At 34.8% G+C, this 24,693-nt stretch overlaps 2 protein-coding genes across 2 annotated transcripts; both read left to right on the top strand.

Moving 5' to 3' along the window:
- The first annotated feature begins 919 nt into the window (after positions 1-919).
- LOC111197864 (pentatricopeptide repeat-containing protein At3g59040) lies at positions 920-4,165 on the top strand. Its single transcript, XM_022708291.2, has 6 exons — positions 920-1,134; positions 1,449-1,764; positions 1,891-2,430; positions 2,505-2,629; positions 2,712-2,810; positions 3,255-4,165. Exons 1-6 carry the CDS (start codon positions 1,079-1,081, stop codon positions 4,012-4,014), a joined length of 1,896 nt encoding a protein of 631 aa, XP_022564012.1. The 5' UTR covers positions 920-1,078; the 3' UTR covers positions 4,015-4,165.
- Positions 4,166-21,113: 16,948 nt separating this feature from the next.
- Positions 21,114-22,196, top strand: LOC106363606 (glutathione S-transferase T3-like). The gene is made up of 2 exons (XM_013803323.1): positions 21,114-21,799; positions 22,079-22,196. Exons 1-2 carry the CDS (start codon positions 21,114-21,116, stop codon positions 22,194-22,196), a joined length of 804 nt encoding a protein of 267 aa, XP_013658777.1.
- The last annotated feature ends 2,497 nt before the right edge of the window (positions 22,197-24,693 follow it).

Raw genomic sequence — 24,693 nt, 5'->3', positions numbered from 1 at the left:
GTTAATTATATAGTAAATTTTACAAACATAACTGAATTTACTTACTAAAGTTTTCAATAGAAATGATTATAAATCAAATGTAGATACAAACTAAATAAAAATCAATTACAGAACTAATATTTTTGACTTAAATCTTAAACTAATTTTAAATTTCAAATATTTTCCATTGTGAGTTATGAAATTTTAAAAAATAAATATAAAAAAAAATAATGTTGTTAAAAAATAGAAAAAAAGTAAAAAAAAATATTTTTATGAGTTGAACAAAAATAATTAATAAGTTTACTTTTATGGCAAATTGCAAATAAACCTACTTTTATACATATGATTTGGACATTTTTTTGTAATTCACAATTTAATTTGGTTCGACCGCCTGTTTGGGTTAGGTTTAAAAACATTAGTGTTAAGTGTTAACTTAAAAATTGAGTAAACTTTTTAAAAGATTTTATAAAGATAAATATCCTAGTATAGCACTGAAAAAGTTTTGGTCACAAAAATAGATCATAAGGAGGAATATGACCAAAATATTTCATTAAAGAGGTAAATATACATTTATACCTCTAAGGTTAACTAATCCAAACATCAGGGATTAAAATTAAGGGGTGGAGATTTGAGATTGAGGTTTAAAATTTTATAAAATAAAAAATAAATATTAAAAATTTGAAAATAAAAATTTTAAAAATAGTTTCAAAAAGTATTTTCGAATTACAAAAGTAAAATTTCAAAAAAAAAAAATTTATAAAAAAGTTCGAATTTGAAAACATATAATCTAAAACTATAAAATATAAACTTTTTTATTTTTTTAATTTGTTATATCTAAGGTATTAGTGTTATTTTACCTATTAAATAAAATATTTTGGTCATTTTTCTGCTTGTGGTATTTTCGTAATCAAAATTTGAAAATGGTTTATTTAGGAGAATTATCATTTTATAAATGCTCAAGTAATACAAAAAGAAAGTAAAAGAAAAATAACAACTTCGAAATTTTAATTTGAAAGGATAAGAGAAAGAATAGCTAGCTCGCTTCTTCTTCTTCGTCCTCTTAAGCTGCTGCGACAGAGGAGAAAGCTACGAACTTTAGATGTCACAAACTGTAATTTTCAAGCCGTTCGTCTCAGTTCCATCAAGTAATCTCAGGTTTCCTCTTCTCTCTTTCATATCTACTTCCTTACCTTTTCTCGAACAACTCTCAGTTTGGTTAGGTTCTGGACATGCTCTGTTCTAGACTCTGTTTCGTCCTTCATTGAAAAAGGCACCGCCTTTACGAGTTTCTGTGAAAACCCGTGCTGGGCTTCGTTTAATTCAATCGATTGTGTAAGCTTAATCTGTAATCCTTATCGGGTTTATCGTTTACTGAAAGTCTCTCTGAGACAAAAACGTGATGTGGTTTCGTTCTGTATCCTTAAGCTGTTTTCATTTACTGAAGCTCTCTGTGTTTATCTCTGTGTCAGCCAGGGGAAACTACAGAACAATATCATCAATGTTGGTGTTAAAATCCAAAACCGGTTCAGAGTTGTGTGTATGGGGATGCTGGCCCCAAGGAAGTTCTTGCAAAAGAGGAGGAAGATGGAGGTCTTCAAAGATGCAGCAGACGAGGTTGATCAGAAGAGATGGAGAGGGCTAATGCTAGAGATCGAATCCACTGGCTCTGCAGTTTCAGTCCTTAGGCAGTACAGAACTGACGGTGACCAAGGTCTTCCCAGGGACCTTGTTTTGGGTACTTTGGTTAGGTTCAAGCAGCTAAAGAAATGGAACCTCGTCAGTGAGGTATGGAGAATGAAACTGTTTTTACAGTCTTGAACAAAGTTCATGAAGTTAGTAGAGAGATATTAGATGAACCATCTTTAGTCTACTGTTAATATTTTGTTCAATTTGTTTCATTTGATTTTGCAGATTCTTGAATGGCTTAGATACCAAAACTGGTGGAACTTCAGCGAAATGGACTTTCTGATGCTCATCACAGCTTATGGGAAGCTAGGAAACTTCAACGGAGCCGAGAGGGTTTTAAGCGTACTAAGCAAGATGGGCTCGAGTCCAAACGTGATCTCCTACACCGCTCTCATGGAGTCTTACGGAAGAGGAGGCAAATGCAACAACGCTGAAGCCATATTCCGGAGGATGCAGTCTTCAGGGCCAGAGCCTTCTGCTGTAACTTATCAGATCATACTCAAGACTTTCGTGGAAGGGAACAAGTTTAAAGAAGCTGAAGAGGTTTTCGAGACTCTTTTAGATGAGAAGATATCGCCATTGAAGCCGGATCAGAAGATGTATCACATGATGATTTACATGTACAAGAAGGCTGGAAACTATGAGAAGGCTAGAAAAGTGTTTGCTTCAATGGCTGAGAAAGGAGTTCCACAGTCTACTGTTACTTACAATAGTCTTATGTCCTTTGAAACTAACTATAAAGAAGTTTCTAAGATCTATGACCAGGTGATTCTGAATGATCCTTTCTTATAAGTATTGGCCTGTGATAGTAGTGATCTAATCCTTTTTTAACTTTGCAGATGCAAAGATCTGGTATTCAACCTGATGTTGTAAGTTATGCTTTGCTTATTAAAGCATATGGAAGAGCAAGGAGAGAGGAAGAAGCTTTATCTGTTTTTGAAGAGATGCTTGATGCTGGTGTAAGGTCAGTTTCCAACTAGTTATTGCTGAAGGTTCTACAGAATGGTCTCTCTTCTGGATATATTATTGTCTTTATTTATCATCAGGCCCACGCATAAAGCCTATAACATTTTGCTTGATGCATTTGCTATTTCTGGAATGGTGGAGCAAGCAAAGACCGTTTTTAAAAGCATGCGACGGGACAGGTAAAAAAGTAGTTATATCGTTATGTACTAGGCCTGCGGGTTCGGATAGTTTGGTTTTAAGTTAGTTCGGTTCATCATAAATCTTACCGAAATAACCCAAAATAAAGTTCAGTTCGGTATTCGGTTAGTTTGGTTTTTGAAAATCCTACAAATTTTTTGGGTAGGTTAAATTTTAGTTTAATTTTATTAAAATTTCGGATAAGTTCGGTTAAATTTGGTTAGTTCAGTTAGTTTGGTTCAAGTGTTGATATGGTTTGGTTATATATATATATATATATATATATATATTTTTTTTTAAGAAAACCGAAGTAACCGATTGCCGAACGAAAACAGAACTTTTCTAGAAAAACACCAACCGAACTCCTAACTGAAACATCCCAGCCCTAATATGAACTGTGTTGCTTCTACATTTTAGATTGGTAAAGGAACATATTTTTCTTGCAGATTTTATCCGGATCTATGCTCTTACACAACTATGCTATCAGCGTATGTAAATGCTTCAGACATGGAAGGTGCTGAGAAATTCTTCAAGAGGATAAAAGTAGATGGTTTTGAGCCGAATTTAGTAACCTATGGGACAATGATAAAAGGTTATGCCAAAGCAAACGATCTTGATAAGGTTATGGAGGTATATGAGAAAATGAGGTTAAGTGGCATCAAAGCGAACCAAACCATCTTAACAACGATCATGGATGCGTCTGGGAGGTGCAAGGATTTCGGGAGCGCTCTTAGTTGGTACAAGGAGATGGAGAGTTGTGGTGTTCCACCTGATCAGAAAGCTAAGAATGTGCTTTTATCATTGGCCTCAAGTCAAGATGAGCTAGAGGAAGCTAAGGAAGTTACTGGTCTTATAGATGAGAAGACAACGAGCCTTGCTGGAGTTGATGGAACTGATGATGATGATGATGATGATGAAGACAATTATATCACTAGTAGTGATGAGGATGAAGATGATCTGGAGGAAGCTAAGGAAGTTACTGGTCTTATAGATGAGAAGACAACCATCCTTGCTGGTGTTTACCGAACTGATGATGATGATGAAGACAATTATATCACTAGTAGTGATGAAGATGAAGATGAGGATGACTATGAAGAAGATGATGATGATGTTGATGGTGCAAAAGAAACTGTGTTGTATGATAAAGCACAGGAAGGGTCTTTGGCTTATGTTGGCTCACAGACGGAAGAACTTGTGGAGTTATGAAAACTACTATATGTTTTGTAATCATCAAATGAGATTTTGCAGAAGAGGACTTAATAGGTTGTCCATTATTTGTGTTTGTAGTTTACGAAATGAATTTGTTACTCAATCCTAAGAAACGCAAGGTTATCTTATACTCCTTTGGTAGCTACCATTCTCATTTGCATAAGTTTTTAACTAATGAGCTGCACTGTCCATCTGCAACATATATACATAGTACAGGTAAGAACTTTGGCCTGTAGAAATAGAGAGAGAGAGAGAGAGAGAGAGAGAGAGAGTTATGGTTTGAACTTTGAAGTGTGACTTCTGCAATCATCCATCCCCTGTAATAAAATATCTTCTAAATCTTATGATATGTATAAATATAAACAAAGAGAAAGAAAGAGTGAGCGAAGATCATAACGCATGTCCAAGACTGGTTTAGGTGAATAGAAGTGGTCTCGCTAACTTTTGTTTTCATTGGGTGTTATGATTAGATTAGGTGTATAGAATTCACTGTTAGCGAAACCGATGGTAGTTTAAGGAAGATAAACGAAGAAAAACATTAATTCATCATGTTCAAAACAAAAAAAATCGCATCAAATTTAAGCAAGAAGAAAAACATTAATCCATAAATATAGAAAATAACTTGGGGGCAAAAATTATGAGAGGCTAGGGGTATTAGCGCCGGGTCAGATATTTTATTTTTCATTGAGTTCAATTTGTTTATTTGTTCCATTTGTTAGTTGTTAGTCATGTATTCTAATCTCTTTTTATCGTTTGATTTAAATATAAGTAAGATAAGTATGTGATAATTGCACCATAGTTGATATACTTAAACTTTGAACATAATGTAAAGTTGATGTTCCAAAGGTAAAATAATGTAAATGCATGTGTTTATTTTGTGAGTATGTTGGCTTTGGACATCATTTTAATGCATTTTTGTCTCATGCGGAGCTATAATGGAAGAGGCTTTTAATAATGGAAGCGATGCAATGTTTTCTTTGTTTACTACTAATTGTTCAATACTTTGCCTTTTATAGTTTTATCTTAAATAGAGTAAACAATAAATAAACTTTTTTATTTTTTTCTTGATAGAAGTAATGCAATTTCCCTTTGGTCTTTAAAAAGTAAAGTTAACAATAACATAATTTTCTATCTATGAGAAATTTAATCGAAAAATTTCCCCACTCTTAGAAAGTAGTAACAATTCTTGCATAGATGATCCATGTTTTGGAGGTCGCAACTTCGTGGAGGTTTGAGTCTGGCCATGTTGTTTAGATATATGTCCTTCAGAGGAATACCGTAAACACCGAGTGTTTTTTTTTTATCTTTCTCCAGCAATGGTTGGATATAGATAGTGTGTTCCCAGTCAAAGGTATCTAGGATCTTTTTCCCCTCTTTGATTTTTCCTGTGTACAGAAGTAATAAACCACAAAGGTATGTTCCCTCATCGTATTTTCCATAAGTAGAATGGCGTAGGTGATTGAGTGCTTTGATTAATTTGTGATGGAAGAACAACTGATTTATTCCCTCAACATAGTGTGCTTCAGGGTTGTTGTTTTCTAAGCATAACTTCATTAAGTGTATGATGAAACACCATCCTCAGTAGTTCAGATGCAAAATATTCTACGTTCAGGTTGTGGAAACAGGATGTGGGCGCCATGACAGAAGTGTCTTCAACTGTCTTAAGATAAAAAGATCTTGTTGGGTTATTGGTTTGTGTATATTTGTGGATTGGTTTTAGGCATCGGTGTTCAGTTTTTTATTCATTTCTAGTTCTTTTTCTATTTCTAATTTTTCGGTTATAGAGATATATGAATCATTTAGATTCTGATGAAATTTCGTTTGGATATGGTTCAGTTATTTCATTTTTTTCGGTTTTGGATAACAAAGTCCGGCTTGGTATCTGATAAACATTCTAGTTCCTATTAATTCTGGTTCAAGTAAATTAGATAACAATGCTGTTTTATTTATTTATTTTCTAAATGACGATGTTCGTTATTATATTCGAGAGTTGGTTGTTGTGGTTACAGCTTGTGTTAATGGAAGGGGGTAAACAGTACATCTAACTATATATTTCATAGTTGAGTTTTTTATTTGTGTTATATTTGTAGTTTGTAGTTAGTTTTGGTAGAAGTGTATTTTCTTTTACGTATTTGTGGACTATAGTGTCCGAGGTTTTATTGGCTGGTGCTTTTGTTTAATGTTGCAATTTTTCATGAAAGTTATTTAGCCATGGTTGGCAATTTGACAATAATATTGATGTGAAGCCTGGATCGAAGTAGTCCAACACGTTGATGGAATTGATTTAAGAGAGAAGATAACAAAAGTTCCTCAACTGAACTATCGTGTAGGTACCATGAGAACATAGACTTATGTGCTATTGGCTCTATTTTTTTAAAAAATATTTAATTTAAGTAAATAATTATATTTTTTATTAAATATTATTATTTCTTATCTTAACCTCCTATCTTGGAGAGTTAAATGAAAAAAATCAGGAAAAGTCTGTTTTTTTATTCTTCAAATGTTGAACACAACCAAGGTTGTGCTTAGCATTGAGTTTTGACATTGCAGAAACTTTAGTAACTAAATGACTATTTTTATTAAATATTATTATTTCTTATCTTAACATCCTATTTTGGAGAGGAAAATGACAAAAGTCAGAAAAATTGTTATTTTTTTCTACAAATGCTGAACACAACCAAAATTATGCTTGGTTTTGAGTTTTGACATTATAGAAAGTTTAATGACTTTAAATAAAAATTGTAGTAACTTGAATGAATTTAGATGAAAATCAAATTTTATAGACGTCAGATAAAAACATCCTTTAGTGAATTAAAAAAAGGAAAAGTGGTTTTGAGTGTTGTTAGAAGTGAGAATCATTTGATTCCGGTTTTGAGTGTTCTTACAGTACATCATTAAAAGATTAAGAAACTGTTTCTTATATTACCCTATGAACTCTGCCCTAAAAAACTCTGGATAATGATGCTCTTAGAAGGGTTAAAGCCTTTTAAATTAATAAATCTGATTGGATTAAAAAAAATTCAATTTAAAGCCTTCAGACTTTTGAAGTAAATGCGTTTAATGGTGCTTGCAAACATATCTTGACGTTTCAATTTTCCGCCACTACAATCTTCTTCCTCTTCCACATTCACCATTTTCATCTCGCTTAGGCACCTCTTCTACTGATTCCTCTTTGGCAATGAATGACTCCGGCTACTCTATTTGATCCAATGATTAATATATGCCCGCCATCTCTTGAACATTATGGTTTATCAACAGAGCATAGAGATTCAAGGGGAAACTCTTATCAGGTGCAAAAAGACCGAAGAGGTTCCTCAGTTCTTAAAGTTTAATGCCACCTCAAGCTTCAGAGTGAGCTCTTTCTCTCTCTCTCTCTTGCTCTTACAAAATTCTAAAACATTGATTTCACTTGAGAGCATATGAAATTTTGTGCGAAGAGCAAAAAGATGGGAGGGTTTCTGGAATCAGGCTACACGCTCATTAAGGAACAAAAACGAATATTGGAAATAAAGCTTGCCAAGGAATACATGAAGAACATTGACAATTAATTCTAAACACAACGATTTTTTCTTGTTCTCATTTTTAAAGTCTACAGATAAGTTAAAACATGACTAACTCGCGCTATAGAGTTTACTTTTACCAAAACCATGAGCATTGGAATCTAAGAAGAGGAACTGCACAGTACAGAAGCAATTGAAAATAGGTATTTTGTTAATTTTGACTGCAGCGATCCAAAATTTGAAAAAACAATGTATACAACTTTTAATAAAAAGTTAACAAAGGCTCTTGTGAAACAGCTTGCAATCTATATTAGCAGAAGCTTCCCTAATTTAAATTGTATTTTTGACCATAAGAATACCAGTACATAATCTTTGAAGAACTCGTTGGAGTTCTTTACCTTCTTGCCATGCATGTCCTACACATACACCTACACCTATATGTTGTATGTATATCACGACTCTGTAGTTGAGTGGATAAGGATGCTTGGCTGCAAAATTAAGTGAAAGGAAAAATAAACATATGAGTTAAGAGACACTCTTCTCTATGCTATTCTCAAACCTATGATGTGAGCAAGTAATCAAACCATATATGATAACTGATATGTGTCGTGTAATGCAAGCGAACACTAAATTTTTTGTGTCTGCATGGAAAATGGAAACGCCTAATCTAAGCAATGAATCTTACCTGGTCGAGAGAACTCATGTGGGTAATCTTCAATCGCAAGCAGCCAATAACAAAATCTGCAGGCAATGTCGCATGATTCTTTTGTGCCATATCGTCCATAGCTTCTCTGACCTAGAAGTATAGCGAGCTGAAAGCAATGGCAAGGGTTGAGACTATCGGTCCACCTGCATGATGGCATTATAGAGATGTTAGTTAAACATATATAGCAACAGACAGTCATTCACTCCAAAAAGGCTTTGAAACAGATCAATATCGAAAATCATTTGTTCAGGATCAGTTTAAAAATCAAAACACAGAGACACTGTTTTGTTTCTAGACTACAAAAAAAAACAAAATGAGCTGAAAAGCGTGATACATAAAAACATAATTTGAGTTTATAACCCATTACGCAGATATTGTGGACATCTCTATCTACTACACATGACTTTAGTGTAAGAATCGCATTCCTTCTCCTTAATCTGACAGATCCCTTCTCTTACTTTCATTTCAACTAAGTTAGTACATAGCTCCTTCCTTGAGGATGTGTTCGAATGTGTAGAGGCTACGCACGGTGACGTAACTTTGGATGAGCGGTTTTTGTCATGAGGAAGATGAATCAAGAGGAGGGTGAAGCTAATAAGCTGCGGTTTTATCGACGTTAATGCTTGGATAAATGGCTCTACTTGCGGAAAGATGTAAAAGTCACAAAGACGTTTCTAGGATTCGAGATCCCAAGAATCGTCGCTTAAAGGCAGAAACTGTGGATGAAGATTGACCAAACCCTAAAAACAATTGGGCCTAAGAGAACAATAGTCCGGTTAACAAATTTCATTGTCTTATAATCGAAAAGGAGTTAAAAACATGATGCCAGCTGGCGCGAAATGCCCCTATCTCCTTGCTGATGTGGAGGCATGAGAAAGAAGGTAAGTCTACTTTATTATTATAGATAAATAGATAGATAGATTTGAGAGTAATATACGTATGAAATATTTTTGTTTAAAATTATTATTATGTTATAATTACATGATTGTTTTACTCCGAAATCATCATAAATTAATGGAACCGTTTAAAAAAAACATTTTTATATTTAGATGAATTTATTAGACCTTTAATTTTTACAATCTTTAGAATATATCAAGAGGAAAAATTGATGACTCTTAAGAATGCTATTTTCGATAGTTATCTCCATGATAGCATGAAATGCATTCTTTTTATTTTCCTCATTTGATTCAAGAAGTTCATTTTGCAATTGTAATGACTTCTAGAGGTCATATGGTGTATCGTCGCCTCTTTTCTTAATATGATTTACTAATAACCAGAAACTTTGAAGTTTTGAGTAGCTTTTCTGCCTTCTATTAATATTGAAATGTCAATAAAATTATGGAGTAATGAGTTTTCGTTTCTAACAAAAGCGTTATATAGGTGCCAATGACACACACTTCTATAACCTTCATTTTCGTGCTTTAACGAATCAAATCAATCAAATTTCAGTCACTGAATCGAATTCATTAGTTTATAAAGATTTTTCTAATTATATTTATTTGATAACCAAACTTCTACTTTACATGGGAAGGTAATTCGAAGATAGCCGACAGTCTTATATCACTATATATTACGACGTTAATAGATCAACGAATACCACCAGTTCCATGACAATGATTGTATCATTTGAAATTAACTTGATTGGCTTAGAGAAAAGATTAATCTATTAAGATTCGAGTGTAGATATGACCCTATGCTTGAGTTTAGGTGAAAATTAATGATTACCATACTGATTAACAAACATGCTTTCTAAACAAGTAACTAACCAACAATAAAAAAAACTAACCAATATGAAAAACCTAACAAAAAAATATGAATTTTTAATCCGAGCTAGGTATTTTTTCCTTACTTTCAAATTTCTACTTCTGTAAACAAGATCAAACTCAAGATACTAGTCTTTTTTCTCATGAATTTATGTAACTTCGAACCAAAAGCTGTCCAACCTTCCGGCCAAATCATATATACAATCCAAATCAATTGTGAATGTGATGAAATTAGAGCAACATGCATTGATTTGTTGCAACAAAAAGTGAAAAGACAAGATGAGGCACTGCATGCAGTTTTCAGTGAAGAGTTGATAATCCTCGCCTAGATTCATGGAAACCTAGTAAAATATTCAACATACGGCCTTAAAGCTCTAGATCCAAGTATTTTTTTTTGCTTGATACGAAATACTATTAAATGATCAATCCTACATATCAATATACAGCAACATCAAAACACGGTAATCACGGTTTTTATGTTTTTTCCTTATGATACATAACCCGTACAATAAACCAGGGTTGTTACAATAGGAACCACGTAAATATAAAACCACTTAAGCATTAAGACCATGATTATCGGTAAAACCCCAATGCGGTCCTTAATTTTTTTTTTTTTCCTTTTTGTTTTCTAAAAAAAATAATAATAATAATAAACCAATCGCGGACCGGGACCGCTACGTGTCGGTGGGATCCGCAAACAGTCCAAAAATTTCTCAAAGACCGATTCTTATTTCGTAATTTTAGAGACTGACTTTTAAAATTTTTGTGGGATCCACGCGTCAGTGGGATCCACAAACAATTCAAAAACCTCCATTAGAAACAGCGATATTTATGTTCTAATGAGTTTGGGCAAATTTTATAATTATATAAAAATGGATATAATATATATATATAGTTCAATGGTTGTTAATATTAAAGAAGGGTAAGGACTAAGTTGTAAATGACATTCCATCAAAATACTGATAGACTATCCCTTTCGATATCTTGCCTTTTTGGCGAAAAACTTATGGATTTTAAGTCTTTGATTGATTCGTCATAGACCCACGTTCGGAAATTCTAGAGTTAGTTCTTCTGATATACATATATACCCTATTCTCACCCTAATATTTTTGATTCGTATAATATTTAATTTGTTTTGATAACCGTGTATTATGTATTATACAGTGCATTGTCAATAATAATAGATCATAAACATACATTTTTACTTATGTACTGTATATATATCTTACAAAATCCTCATATTATAATAATGAATTCTTAATAAGAAAAAATTCTGTTGAATATCGATGCCGACACGTTATAACTATATCAGTGAGATTAACTATTAAACCCCAATTCAGGTGAAGATGATATACTGAACGTTGGGAAAAATCGAGGTATACTTGTGTGTGTGTTTTATAATTGTTGACTTAGAAATGATAAAGATTGGTAAATGTGATGTCAACAAATGCCTCCAAAATCAGTCAATTGCTCTGCTTCAGACTTATAAAACCATCGTGTTATATTGGCTCCATTTTAATTTGTTTAATGTAACTACGCTCACATCTAAACTAAAATAGTATATTGTTATTAAGATAATTAGTATAACTTAAGATAAGATGAACGACTCATGGATAAGATGTGTGTGCAGCAGTGCATGGTCCTAGGACTTATCTTCTTAATGATCAAATTTTCCATAACGATATTGAGATTAATCTCGACATTTATAGACTAAAGCTATATAACGCAAAAAAACGATCACTGATCTTGAATAATTTGATGACAATATATATACATATAGAGCATCGATGTGTTTAGTCTTTAGTGGCATGCATGTTTTCCAGCTCAGATTTCAACTCAGAGACAAAGACATCTTCAGTGCCCAAGTTGTAGACTTCTTGTTTAGCTTCATACGTAGAAAAAGATTTTGTATTTATGTATTTGTCTATATTTCTATCAAAATGAATATAGGAGAATATGTTTTCTGTGATGAAAGACAGCCAGCCGTAATGTTTGAAAATATAAAAAGATGTGAGACCCGCTGCACTATTTGTACAGTAAATTTCTTTATATATATACGAACGTTTTCGTTCATTGTAACGACACATCTCAATCTCTTCTCTCTCTATAATAAGAAATTCTCTCTCTCTATATCAGTGTTAAAATTTCTACGGGTATAAAATTTCGCCCTTATTAAAATTCTTGCGATACAATAAAATATCAGTTCTTTTTATAACACGTTATCAGCACGATCGTTCTCAATTTTGGTAAAATTTATTTGTATCTGCTATAATGGTCGGTATACCGCCTCTACTATTATTTATATCATGTTATAATAGCCGGAATACCGCATATATTATTTATTAGTAATTTAATTAATTTATTGGTCGGCCGAGCCGCCTTATATCCTGTTTATTATTTATTGGTCGGCCAAGCCGCCTTATATTCTGTTTATTATTAATTGGTCGGCCGAGCCGCCGTATAATTTATTTATTACTCTGCATTGATCAGCTGAGCCGTCGCATGATTTGTTGTCATAACATAAATATTTCATTGTCATAATTTTTTACTTTTATGAAATTTTATAGATTTGATTGACCGTTTAATACGATATTTTCAGACTAATTTTTGGTGCACTCGATTTAACCCCAACGGTCACAAAGAAAAATTTTCAAAAATTTCTCCTTTCTCCAACGGTCATGAACAGTGATTTTCATCTATAAATACAACTCATTTTCACTCTATTTCATCATCCAAAACATTTCATCTTCTCTCAAAAAAATTTCAAATCGCTCTCCTCCGATTTTTCATTTCAAGAAAGATGATTCGCACACTTTTGTTTTTATGTGCCATTTTTATTTGTGTTTCTATTTATGGTTTATTCGTTGGAGAATTTACTCCGAGTGAATTTAAGATGAATATCGGTTTAATTTTTTTTACATTCGCTTCTCCTTGTAATTACTTGCATGATTAATGTAAACGGTTCCTTTTAATATTAATAATATTCTAATAATTTTTATTTATGTACTTTAGAAATACAAATGGCAAAAATCGAGAAACTTCAGTTTCCGGCATTGGAAGTAACTGGGACAAACTACACGGCATGGGTTACAAACATGGAGCTTCATCTAGATTCCGAGGAAATACTCGGAACAATAAAAGACGACAATATATCAACCTCTCATGAAAAGGCTAAGGCCGTGATATTTCTGAGAAGGCATCTAGATGAAAATCTTACGCATGATTATGCGAGAACCAAAGATCCCTTAGATCTTTGGAAAGCTCTGAATGGGAGGTTTGATAACCAAAAAAAAATTACTCTCCCTCATGCACTTAATGAGTGGAAATATCTACGATTTCAAGATTTTGAAAAAGTGGAAACATACAATTTCGCTATATTGAGAATAGCGGCGCAATTAGATTATTGCGGTAAGCCTGTCTTGGAAGCAGAAATGCTCGAGAAAACTTACCAAACGTTCCACAAAAATCATTATGTTCTACAAGAACAATATATAAATTGTGGGTATACGAGGTTCTCTGAACTCGTTGTGGCGCTTATGATAGCGGAGAGAAATAATGAACTCCTCATTAAAAACCACAATGCCCGACCCACGGGAACCAAAGCATTTCCTGAGGTAAATGCAACGGATATAAAAAATCCGGAAAAAGGAAATTATTCCTATCGTGGGCGTGGTCGTGGCCGTGGTCACAATCGTGGTTTTGGTCGTGGTCGTGGTTATCGATTTAACCGCAACCATGAAAGGAGTAACAACCCAAGAGGAAGGGGATCCAACACATGGAATCGATCTGATCGGGTAAAAGGGAAAGAAACCCAAGAAAACCCTACTCATAAAAATGAGAACGTCTGTTACAGATGTGGATCGAAGGGACACTGGTCTCAAGTATGTCGAACTCCTCGGCATCTATGCCAATTGTACCAAGAATCTATTAAAGGCAAGGCAAAGGAAGTAAATCTCAATGAACACCTTGTGGGTACAACATCGACATACCTCGAATCCTCTGACTTTATGGGAGATTTCGACGAGGCCACTCATCAAAATAATTGAAGTGCTTGTACTGATCATGCTTAATAATGCCTAGTGATGCCATAAAATATTATGTATTTCACTTTCAAAATAATGTTGTATTTCAAAATATCTAATGTATAATTATTGTGTACTTGTTATTGATGCATAATATTTTTACTTATGAAAGTTTATTTTCTTTATTAATATTAACTGTGTGTTACAGAAATGGATAAGAAAGAAAATGGAACAACAACTAAACAAATTGATAGAGAAGTTTGCATACCAGATAGTGGCACAACGCACACTATACTGAAGGATAAGAGATAATTCTCTACTTTAAAGTCAGTAAAAATGATTGTAAACACAATATCAGGTCCTACAGACCTGATCGAAGGAACTGGCAAGGCAAACTTTATGTTGCCTAATGGAACAAAGTTTTCCATAGATAATGCCTTATATTCTCTAAATTCTAAGAGAAATTTGTTGAGTTTCAAAGATATATACCGTCAAGGGTATAACACTCAGTCTGCAACTGAGAATGGAAAGAAGTATTTGTATATAACTTCTGAAAAATCAGGCAAAGGCCTTGTACTGGAAAAATTTCCAGAATTTCCTTCTGGATTGCATCACACTTATATTGATGCTATAGAATCACATCTTGTGATCAAAAGAAATCCAGAAGATGTTACATTATGGCATGATCGTCTTGGTCACCCAGACACTACAATGATGCGAAAAATCATTGAAAGCTCACATGGTCATTCAATAAAAACCCAAGATATATACCAAAGTAATAAAATGACATGTGATGCGTGTGCTCTTGGGAAATTAATCATAAGACCATCACCAACCAAAATTGACAAAGAATCACCAAAGTTTTTGGAAAGAATCCAAGGTGATATTTGTGGACCAATACATCCACCGTGTGGACCATTCTACTACTTTATGGTATTAATCGATGCATCGAGTAGATGGTCACATGTTTGTTTGTTATCATCTCGAAATATGGCATTTGCGAGATTTCTAACTCAGATAATCAAATTAAGAGCACAGTTCTCAGATTATCCAATTAAAAGAGTTAGATTAGATAACGCTGGTGAATTCACATCCCAAGCTTTTAATGATTATTGTATGGTATCAGGGATTGAAGTAGAGCATTATGTTGCTCATGTTCATACACAAAATGGTTTGGCAGAATCATTAATTAAACGGCTGCAACTAATTGCAAGGCCATTGATCATGAGATCAAAACTCCCAACATCTGTATGGGGACATGCTATTTTGCATGCAGAAGCACTAATTCGGATAAGACCAAGTGCATACCATAGATATTCCCCATTACAGTTAGCATTTGGAAAAGAACCAAATATCTCTCATCTAAAAATCTTTGGTTGTGCGGTTTATATTCCAATAGCACCACCGCAACGTACAAAGATGGGACCGCAAAGACGGTTGGAAATATATATTGGCTATGATTCTCCATCAATAATAAGATACCTAGAACCACAAACTGGTGATGTGTTTACGGCACGATTTGCCGATTGTCATTTTAATGAGAAAGAATTCCCAACTCTAGGAGGAGACAATAAACAAGTAGGAAAAGAGATCAAATGGAGTGTACCATCATTATTACACCTTGATCCTCCTACGAAACAGTCAGAACTAGAAGTTCGACGTATCATGCATTTACAAAATATAGCAAATCAGCTACCTGATGCATTTGCTGATACCAAAATGGTAACTAAATCACATATACCCGCTGCAAATACTCCTGCTCGTATTGAAATACCACAAAATGGTGGAACGGCAGTTGATACACGTGAATCAGGAACACGTTTAAAGCGCGGTAGACCTATTGGTTCAAAGGATAAACTTCCTAGAAAACGTAAGGAATGTGAAAAGCATGATACTCCCAAAATAACAGAAAATATTTTGGACGAAGAAAATTGTGAATCTAACGACAATATAAAGCATCTTGAATCTGAAGGAAATCATGAGATTTCAATCAATTACATCCATAATGGAAAGATATGAAAACAAAATGAGATGGATGATATTGATGACGTTTTCTCATACCTTTTAGCAAAGGAAATAAATGAAGAAAACGAAGATCCAGAACCAAAGTCTGTATATGAATGTCAAAAGAGACATGACTGGATAAAATGGAAAGATGCAATTCAAGTCGAACTAGATTTGCTTAACAAACGAAACATATTCGGACCTATTGTGATCACACCCAAAGATATAAAACCTGTTGGGTACAAATGGGTGTTTGTCCGAAAAAGAAATGAGAAAAACGAGATTACAAGATACAAAGCTCGTCTTGTAGCCCAAGGTTTTTCTCAAAGGCCAGGAATTGATTATGAGGAAACTTATTCTCCTGTTATGGACGCAATAACATTTAGATTCCTGATGAGCCTAGCGGCCAATAAAATTTGGAAATGCGTCTCATGGATGTCGTTACGGCATATTTATATGGATCATTAGATACTGATATCTATATGAGAATCCCAGATGGATTTAAAATGCCAGAAACGTTAAGTTCCAAACCTAAAGAGTTATGTGCAATAAAATTGCAAAGACCATTATATGGGTTAAAACAATCTGGACGAATGTGGTATAATCGTCTCAGTGAACACTTAACAAAAGAAGGATACACGAATGATCCTATATGCCCTTGTGTTTTCATAAAGAAAACAACATCCGGATTTGTGATAATCGCGGTGTACGTTGATGATCTTAATATTATTGAAACTCAAAACAAAATCCAAAAGGCATCAAACTATCTGAAAGGAGAATTTGAGATGAAAGATCTCGGGCAGACAAAATATTGTCTAGGATTACAAATTGAGCATTCTCGAAAGGGTATATTTGTACACCAGTCTACATATACCAAACGAGTATTGAAACGCTTTAACATGGATAAAGCAACTCCTCTTAGTACCTCGATGGTCGTTAGATCACTTAAAGTTGAAAATGATCCGTTTCGACCATCTGAGGAAAATGAAGAAATACTTGGTCCTGAAACCCCATATTTAAGTGCAATTGGAGCTCTTATGTATCTTGCAAATTGTACTCGACCTGACATATCTTTTGCCATTAACCTTTTAGCGAGATTCAGTTCGTCTCCTACGCGAAGACATTGGAATGGAATTAAACATGTCTTTCGTTACCTTCAAGGAACAACTGATTTAGGCTTATTTTATCCTAAAAGTTCAAAAGGTCATATGATTGGTTTTGCAGATGCAGGTTATTTGTCAGATCCACACAAAGCTCGATCTGAGACAGGATATGTTTTTACAATTGGAGGCACCGCCATATCTTGGCGTTCTCAGAAGCAGACACTTGTTGCTACTTCTTCAAATCACGCTGAGATCATTGCACTCCATGAAGCAAGTAGAGAATGTGTATGGCTAAGATCAATAAGCCGACACATCTGTTCAAGCAGTGTGATTGACGAAAATACGGAGCCAACTATTCTATATGAAGATAACGCGACATGTGTTGCTCAAACGAAGGAAGGATATATCAAAAGCGATAGAACCAAACATATACCTCCGAAGTTCTTCTCATATACTCAAGAGCTCGAGAAGAATAAAGAGATTGAAGTAAGATATGTTCGATCATGCGATAATGCAGCCGACCTCTTCACAAAATCACTCCCTACCTCGGTATTCAGAAAACACATCCATAACATTGGAATGCGTCATCAGAAGGATCTATGACTGCTTATTCGAGGGGAAGCTTACGTGGTTGTACTCTTTTTACCTTACTATGGTTTTTCCCATTGGGTTTTCCTGGAAAGGTTTTTAACGAGGCAACAAAGACGTTAAGCGAAAGTGGATAGTGACACCGGTCCCCAAAGGGGAGTGTTATGAAAGACAGCCAGCCGTAATGTTTGAAAATATAAAAAGATATGGGGTCCGCTGCACTATTTGCACAGTAAATTTCTTTCTATATATACGAACGTTTTCGTTCATTGTAACGACACACCTCAATCTCTTCTCTCTCTATAATAAGAAATTCTCTCTCTATATCAGTGTTAAAATTTTTACGGGTATAAAATTTCGCCCTTATTAAAATTCCTGCGATACAATAAAATACCAGTTCTTTTATAGCATTTTCTTCGTTCTCCCATATAGGATAAAAAGAATATGTATCTTCCAGTATCTTGCAGTACTGACAATTTAATTGATACTAGGTCACCTTTGCAAACCTACCCACATGATATACTTTCGAATCACTTTAGGTTTTCATAGTTCTGTGGCTTCTGTCTACGAGCATATTGTTCAAGTTGTTTTATGTTTCTGGTCATACTTTCATTCTAAATTTACTGAATTTTTTATATATAAATGCAAATCCAAAAGTAAGCATTTCAAGCATAAAATTATTTCTGGATTGCATTTCAGGCTGATTGGAATATTATATGTATTTATATTTTTATTTCAGGTATTTCTCAAAAGTATTTTATGTATTTATATTTTTATTTCAGGTATTTCTCAAAAGTATTTTTATTTCAAGTATTTTCTCAAAAATATAAATACATATAATATTATAAAATACTTTTGAGAAATAGTTTGATTGCATTTCAGGCTGATTGGTTATGCTTGAAATGCTTACTTTTGGATTTGCATTTATATATAAAAAATTCAGTAAATTCAGTATTTCAGGCTGGCACTCCAAGTATTTCTCAAAAGTCAAAACCTTCCGGTCGATGCAACATGCAATCAGCCTATGTTACTTTTCACCTTAATTTACACAATTACATTCCATATAAGTATATAACTAAATTATAAATTGTATGTATCAAGTTCTTTGATACGAATCCTAAACTAATTCTGAATTAAAAAAAAATTATGTAAATTCTGAATTAACAAAATTATATACACTAAATATGGACGACAATTTCTCTTTGAATAATTGAATTCTAGTTGCGGCTTTAATTTGTATCCCGCGGATCCAAATCGGTGAATAGAGTGACGCGAGTCGCGCCATTAAGTCTCTCGGAGTATCTCCCACTCATAACACTATTTTAGTGTCAAAACCACACTATTTTAATACAAATTCAGCACTAAAAAAAAAATTCTTCTCTAACCACAACACTAAACTTCACACTAAAAACTATTTTATAATATTATATGTATTTATATTTTTATTTGTCATTTATTTAATTGTCTATTTTATTAAATAAATTAAGTGAATAGTGTTTTAGTTGGATAAATAGTGTTTCAGTGTGGTGAATAGTGTCACACCAATCACACCAAATTTGGGGTGAAATTATAGTGTTACACTAAAATATTGTGATTTTTAGTGTTGGGTTGGAGAAAGTTTTTGTGTCAAAATCACACTAAAATAGTGTTTTGGAGTTGGGTTAAAGAAGATTTCTGTGTCAAAATCACATTAAAATAGTGTTTTGGAGCTGGAACGGAGATGGCTTAGACCATCCGCAGCGGCGGATCTTGCGCGGTTCATGGGCTCGGGATCATAGGCCCGTTGTATTAAAATAAAAGAGAAAAATGGTTTAAACCCGTGAACCGGCTCTTCCGCGTGAGCCCGTATGATACGGGTTCATGACACGCGTCGACGAGGGAGAGGCTACGCGAGCTCGCGTGTTGAGTGAGAAAAAAGGGTTTCGCGTTGGATATCTCATTTTCCCTTCTCTCTTCGTTACCTAGGGTTTCTCCGTCTCTGAGGCGATTCTCTGTGCGACTCGATACCCGTCGATTTTGTCGATCAAATCACCGTCGGAATAGAAGATCTGAGGTGAGTCTCCACCACTCCGACGGTTTAATTCATTCGATCTGGGGTCGAGAGGTCGAGAGCTTTCTAGGTTAAGGGAAATCGATTTGGGGGTTTCGTCTTAGGGTTACAAATCGAAAAGGGGGTTTTGATTTCTTGGTTAAAATCGACATGGTTGTTCGTTTTAGGGTTCATTTATCTAGGATTTTAATTCGATTTGGGGGTTTCGTATTAGGGTTCCAAATCCAGAAGGGGGATTCGATTTCTTGGTTAAAATCGACAAGCTTGTTCGTTCTAGGGTTCAATTAACTACGATTTCAGTTCGATTTTGGGATTTCTAGTTAGGGTTAGAAATCGATATTCTGCTTTTGATATTCTGAGTCTTGTGTTCTAATAATTTTTTTTTTTGATTGTAGATGGATCCCGCAACAGAGATAAGAGAGACTAAGAGAAAAAAGGAGTACATCAATATGCTCGCAAACGTGGCTGATTCAGAAACATGGATTCCGACGAGGTGTCCCTGTGGTGGGAGAATAATTCACGAGGTTCGTGGGAAGGACGACTACGACACTCTTCCTGGGAAGAGGTTCTTCACCTGCAAGAACTACGAGGTAATACACCGCTTGTTTTCCTTATATTTTTTGTCATTTTGTTTCTTTGTTGATACGAGTATTAACCGAGAATGTGATTGTTTTTTTTGGTTGTTACCAAGGCTGATGGGTTGCATTATCGTCAACCTTGGGTCATTGGCATGGAGGAGCATATCGAACGCCTCACTAGGCGTGTGGAGGAGGTGGAGGTGCTGATCAAGTTTGTGCCGGAGGTGAATTATAAGATTCAGAGACTCGAGGTAACATGAGTTCTGGACTTTTGCTTTTCATTTAGTTATAATTTCCTAAAATTTTTTAACACTTACTAACACTATCTGATTGTCATTTCCTTGTACAGGGAGAGGTTCAAGCCCTCACTCGGGAGGTAGATAGCCTCACTGGGCAGTTTTATAACCTGTCTGTGCAGGTGGCGGACTTGGAGAAGCTCTGCTTCGACTGAGAGAAAAGGTAACGCTGAACCTCCTTAACCACACTTGAAGTAGAACTGAAGTAGGTTGAGTAATGAATGTTTTAGGTTGCTGTAGTAGGTTAGAGTAGCAGTTGCGTAATGAATGTTTTAATATGGTTGAGTTGAGTAATTAATAAATTTTAATAACTGATTTGATGTTTATTGAATGGTCTCTGTGAAGTAGTAGTTGTGTAGTTAAGTGTAATAAATTTTAGGTGTTTAATTCTTTGTACTTTCAAACCAAAAACTAGTTTAAAAACATAGGAAATCGACATCTGAAAAACACAAACCAAAAACTTAAAACTTAAAACTTAAAACCAAAATGGATCCTTTTCCCTTAAACTCTCCCGGGTTTGTGAACCTTCTTACTTCTCATAGCTGTCCCCCAATAGATTTAGGACGTTTTGAGGTTGCAAAAGCTCCGGAAAGGCGGAAGTGGAGCACGAAAGAAGACTTGGTGCTGATCAGTGCTTGGTTGAACACCAGCAAGGATCCAATCATTAGCAATGAGCAGAAGGTGGACCATTTTTGGAAGCGCATAGAGGAGTATGTGAACGCAAGCCCTCTGCTCGTTGGCTCCCTCCCTAGGGAGTGGAGTCAATGTAAGCAGAGGTGGGGAAGGGTAAACGAACAAGTCTGCAAGTTTGTGGGTTGTCATGAAGCTGCTTTGAAGCAGCATGCGAGTGGTGAAAATGAGAATGATGTCATGAAGGTGGCCCATGACATCTTTTCTAATGACTACAATGCAAAGTTCTCCCTTGAACATTGTTGGAGGGAGCTCCGTTTTGATCAAAAATGGAGATCACACTCTTCCTCGCGTGATGGTGCAAAGGAGAAAAGGAAGGAGCCAGGAGAGGAGGTAGCTGGCGAGGAAGAAGTCAGGCCTCCGGGTGTGAAGGCTAGCAAAGCAGCCAAACGGAAGAAGCACGTCAATGAAGCCGCCTTTGATCAGATTGAGAGCATTTTAGCGGAGAAAAAGAACATCTCCCGCCAGAAACTCCTTGATAGGTTACTAGCAAAGAATTCAGATACACTTTCTGATCAAGAAATGGCTCTAAAAAACAAACTCATATCTGAAATGCTTTAACTTGGTGAGTGGAATTAATTTTATGAGTTTAATCTTCTTAAAACTTTTTTTAATTAGTTAATGAGTTTGTCTTTCTAGAATTAGTTAATGACTTTGCCTTGCTTTCTTTTGTCTTGCTTTGTATATGCTTTCTTTTGTCTTGCTTTGTATATGTTTTAATAAAGTAAACTGATAAAGTGTGTATATGCTTTTCATTGCAGGTCATGGGTTCCTGGAGGAGGATGTGTGTGGACGTGGATGGTTGTAGGTCTCGCTTGCTTTATGTATGATGGTAATGTTGTTGCTTGTACTAGTAGGTTATGTCACGGGAGAGTGTAGTATTTTGTCAGTTTCTACACTCAGTTTAGGACCTTCGGATATTATGGGTGTATGTACCCTTCGGATATGTATGATAGTCACGGGTGTATGTACCCAAGACTTGTCTTTTCTACTCACGGGTGGTATGTACCCGAGCTACTTGCTTCATGTCTCTCAATATATAAAAACTATGTCTTTAAGTTGTTTCAAGCATTCTTCTTATCAGTTTCATTTGATAAAACTGTTGCCAATATCCATCTTCTTTCAATTACCACTAGAATCTTATTAGGATCACCACACATCACAAGAATCACCACGAGATTCACCACAACAATCACCAATCACCACGCCAATCACCACGAGAATCAGCACAACAATCACCAATCACCACGAGAATCACCACAACAATCACCAATCACCACGAGAATCACCACAACGACCAACACAGCTGGTTGATTGATCTCACCAGGATCACCACACTTGATTCATTCATCTTACCATCGAGCTCCACACTTGGTTCAATTCATCTCAACCTATACTTTTCATCAACCATAGAGGTAAGTAACAAACAAAATTATATGTTTAATAATAGATGAAAAAACTTAAGAAAAAGAGAATAATAAGTTTAAAAATACTTTAAAAATTATAAGATGATATAGATATCATCTTAGACGGAACAAAAAATAATCTTGTCAAATATGAAACCCTACTGCATAAAAAATATTGATAAGGATAAATTAGAAAAAATTTAAGAAAAAGAGAATAATAAGTTTAAAATTATTTTAAAAATTATAAAGATGATATACATATCAGCTTAGACGGAAAAAAAATAATCTTGTCAAATATGAAACCCTAATGAAGAAAAAAAAATTGATAAGGAAAAATTAAAGGAAATTAAGAAAAAAAGGATTGTAAGGTTAAAAATGATAGACATACCATATAGAAGAGAAAAAAAATGAAATTATAAGTTTAATGAAAATAAAAACGGATTTATAACCCCCTCCCTATTGCTTTTTGTAGGAATAAAAAAATCAAAAAATATCATCAACAAAGTCTTCATCATCAAGTGATGAAGCAGATGAAGTTTTTGATGAATTCATCGACACAGTAATTGATGGTCACCCCAACAAGTCCAAAAGACGGGCTTATATCGAAAGAGCTCGGGAACAAGGACACAATCAGCTGTGGAACGATTATTTCAATGATAATCCTACATACCCACCGGAAATGTTTAGGAGGCGTTTTCCAATGAACAAATCATTGTTCCTTCGCATTGTGGAACGTATAAGTAATGAAGTTCCATACTTTCAGCAAAGAAGAGATGCTGCCGGAAGGAACGGGCTATCTCCACTTCAAAAGTGTACGGCAGCGATACGTATGCTCGCATATGGTCAGTCAGGAGATACATATGACGAATATCTCCGACTTGGTGACAGTACAGCACGTTTATGTTTGGCAAATTTCACTGATGCAATAATACTATTGTTTGGATATGAATATCTACGAAGCCCTACAGACGAGGATCTTCAACGATTACTCGATGTTGGAGAGGTACGGGGGTTTCCGGGAATAATAGGCAGCATCGACTGTATGCATTGGGAGTGGAAAAACTGTCCAACGGCTTGGAAAGGTCAGTTCACACGGGGTTCAGGAAAGCCGACAATTGTCTTAGAAGCCGTGGCATCACAAGATCTTTGGATATGTCACGCATTTTTTAGCTTACCAGGTACACTCAACGATATCAATGTTCTTGATCGGTCACCTGTTTTTGATGACATCTTACATGGTCGAGCGCCTAAAGTTAAGTTCAAGGTCAACAACCACACTTATCGTATGGCCTACTATCTTACTGACGGAATTTATCCAAACTGGTCAACATTTATCCAATCCATCCCACTTCCTCAAGGTCCTAAAGCCGAGAAATTTGCACAAAAGCAAGAATCCGCCAGAAAAGATGTCGAACGGACTTTTGGAGTATTACAGTCGAGGTTTGCAATTGTTAAAAACCCAGCTCTACAATGGGACAAGGAAAAAATAGGTAAGATAATGAGAACTTGTGTCATATTGCACAATATGATAGTAGAGAACGAACGACACGGATACGCTCAAATAAATATTTCTGAGTTCGAATCAGAAGAGTCAAGCAGAAGTTCAAAGGTGACAAGCAGAGAAAGTATTCAAGCTGGTGATATGTTAGGCATGCGCAGAGAAGTTCGAGATCAAGAGAAGCATGCTCGTTTGAAAGCTGATTTAATGGAAAATATTTGGCAAAAGTTTGGTGATGAAGATGAATAAGCTTTGTATATTTTTCAATTTCTCAATTTATGTAATCTACTCTTTTAATGTATTGAATAAATAGTTTTCACAAATTTAATAATATTTTTAATATTTTATTCATGTATTCTGAATAATTTGAATTTTAAAAAAAAAATATTATTATTTTAGTCTTATGAACTCTTTCTTCAGGTTCACCAATGCAGAAAAAGACAAATACATGTTCATTATTATTTATGAACCC

Source organism: Brassica napus, chromosome C8 (genome assembly GCF_020379485.1).
Source record: "Brassica napus cultivar Da-Ae chromosome C8, Da-Ae, whole genome shotgun sequence".
Classification (NCBI taxonomy): Eukaryota; Viridiplantae; Streptophyta; class Magnoliopsida; order Brassicales; family Brassicaceae; genus Brassica; species Brassica napus.
The sequence above is the reverse complement of the archived record's forward strand: the minus strand, read 5'-3'. Positions and strand labels throughout refer to the sequence as shown.

Excerpts from the sequence above, each read along its gene's own strand:
- LOC111197864 (XM_022708291.2), top strand. The coding sequence starts at position 1,079 with ATGTCACAAACTGTAATTTTCAAGCCGTTCGTCTCAGTTCCATCAAGT. Across the intron at positions 1,765-1,890 it reads AATGGAACCTCGTCAGTGAG|ATTCTTGAATGGCTTAGATA; the intron begins GTATGGAGAATG and ends TTGATTTTGCAG. Across the intron at positions 2,811-3,254 it reads AAAAGCATGCGACGGGACAG|ATTTTATCCGGATCTATGCT; the intron begins GTAAAAAAGTAG and ends TTTTTCTTGCAG.
- LOC106363606 (XM_013803323.1), top strand. The coding sequence starts at position 21,114 with ATGGATCCTTTTCCCTTAAACTCTCCCGGGTTTGTGAACCTTCTTACT. Across the intron at positions 21,800-22,078 it reads CGCCAGAAACTCCTTGATAG|GTCATGGGTTCCTGGAGGAG; the intron begins GTTACTAGCAAA and ends TTTTCATTGCAG.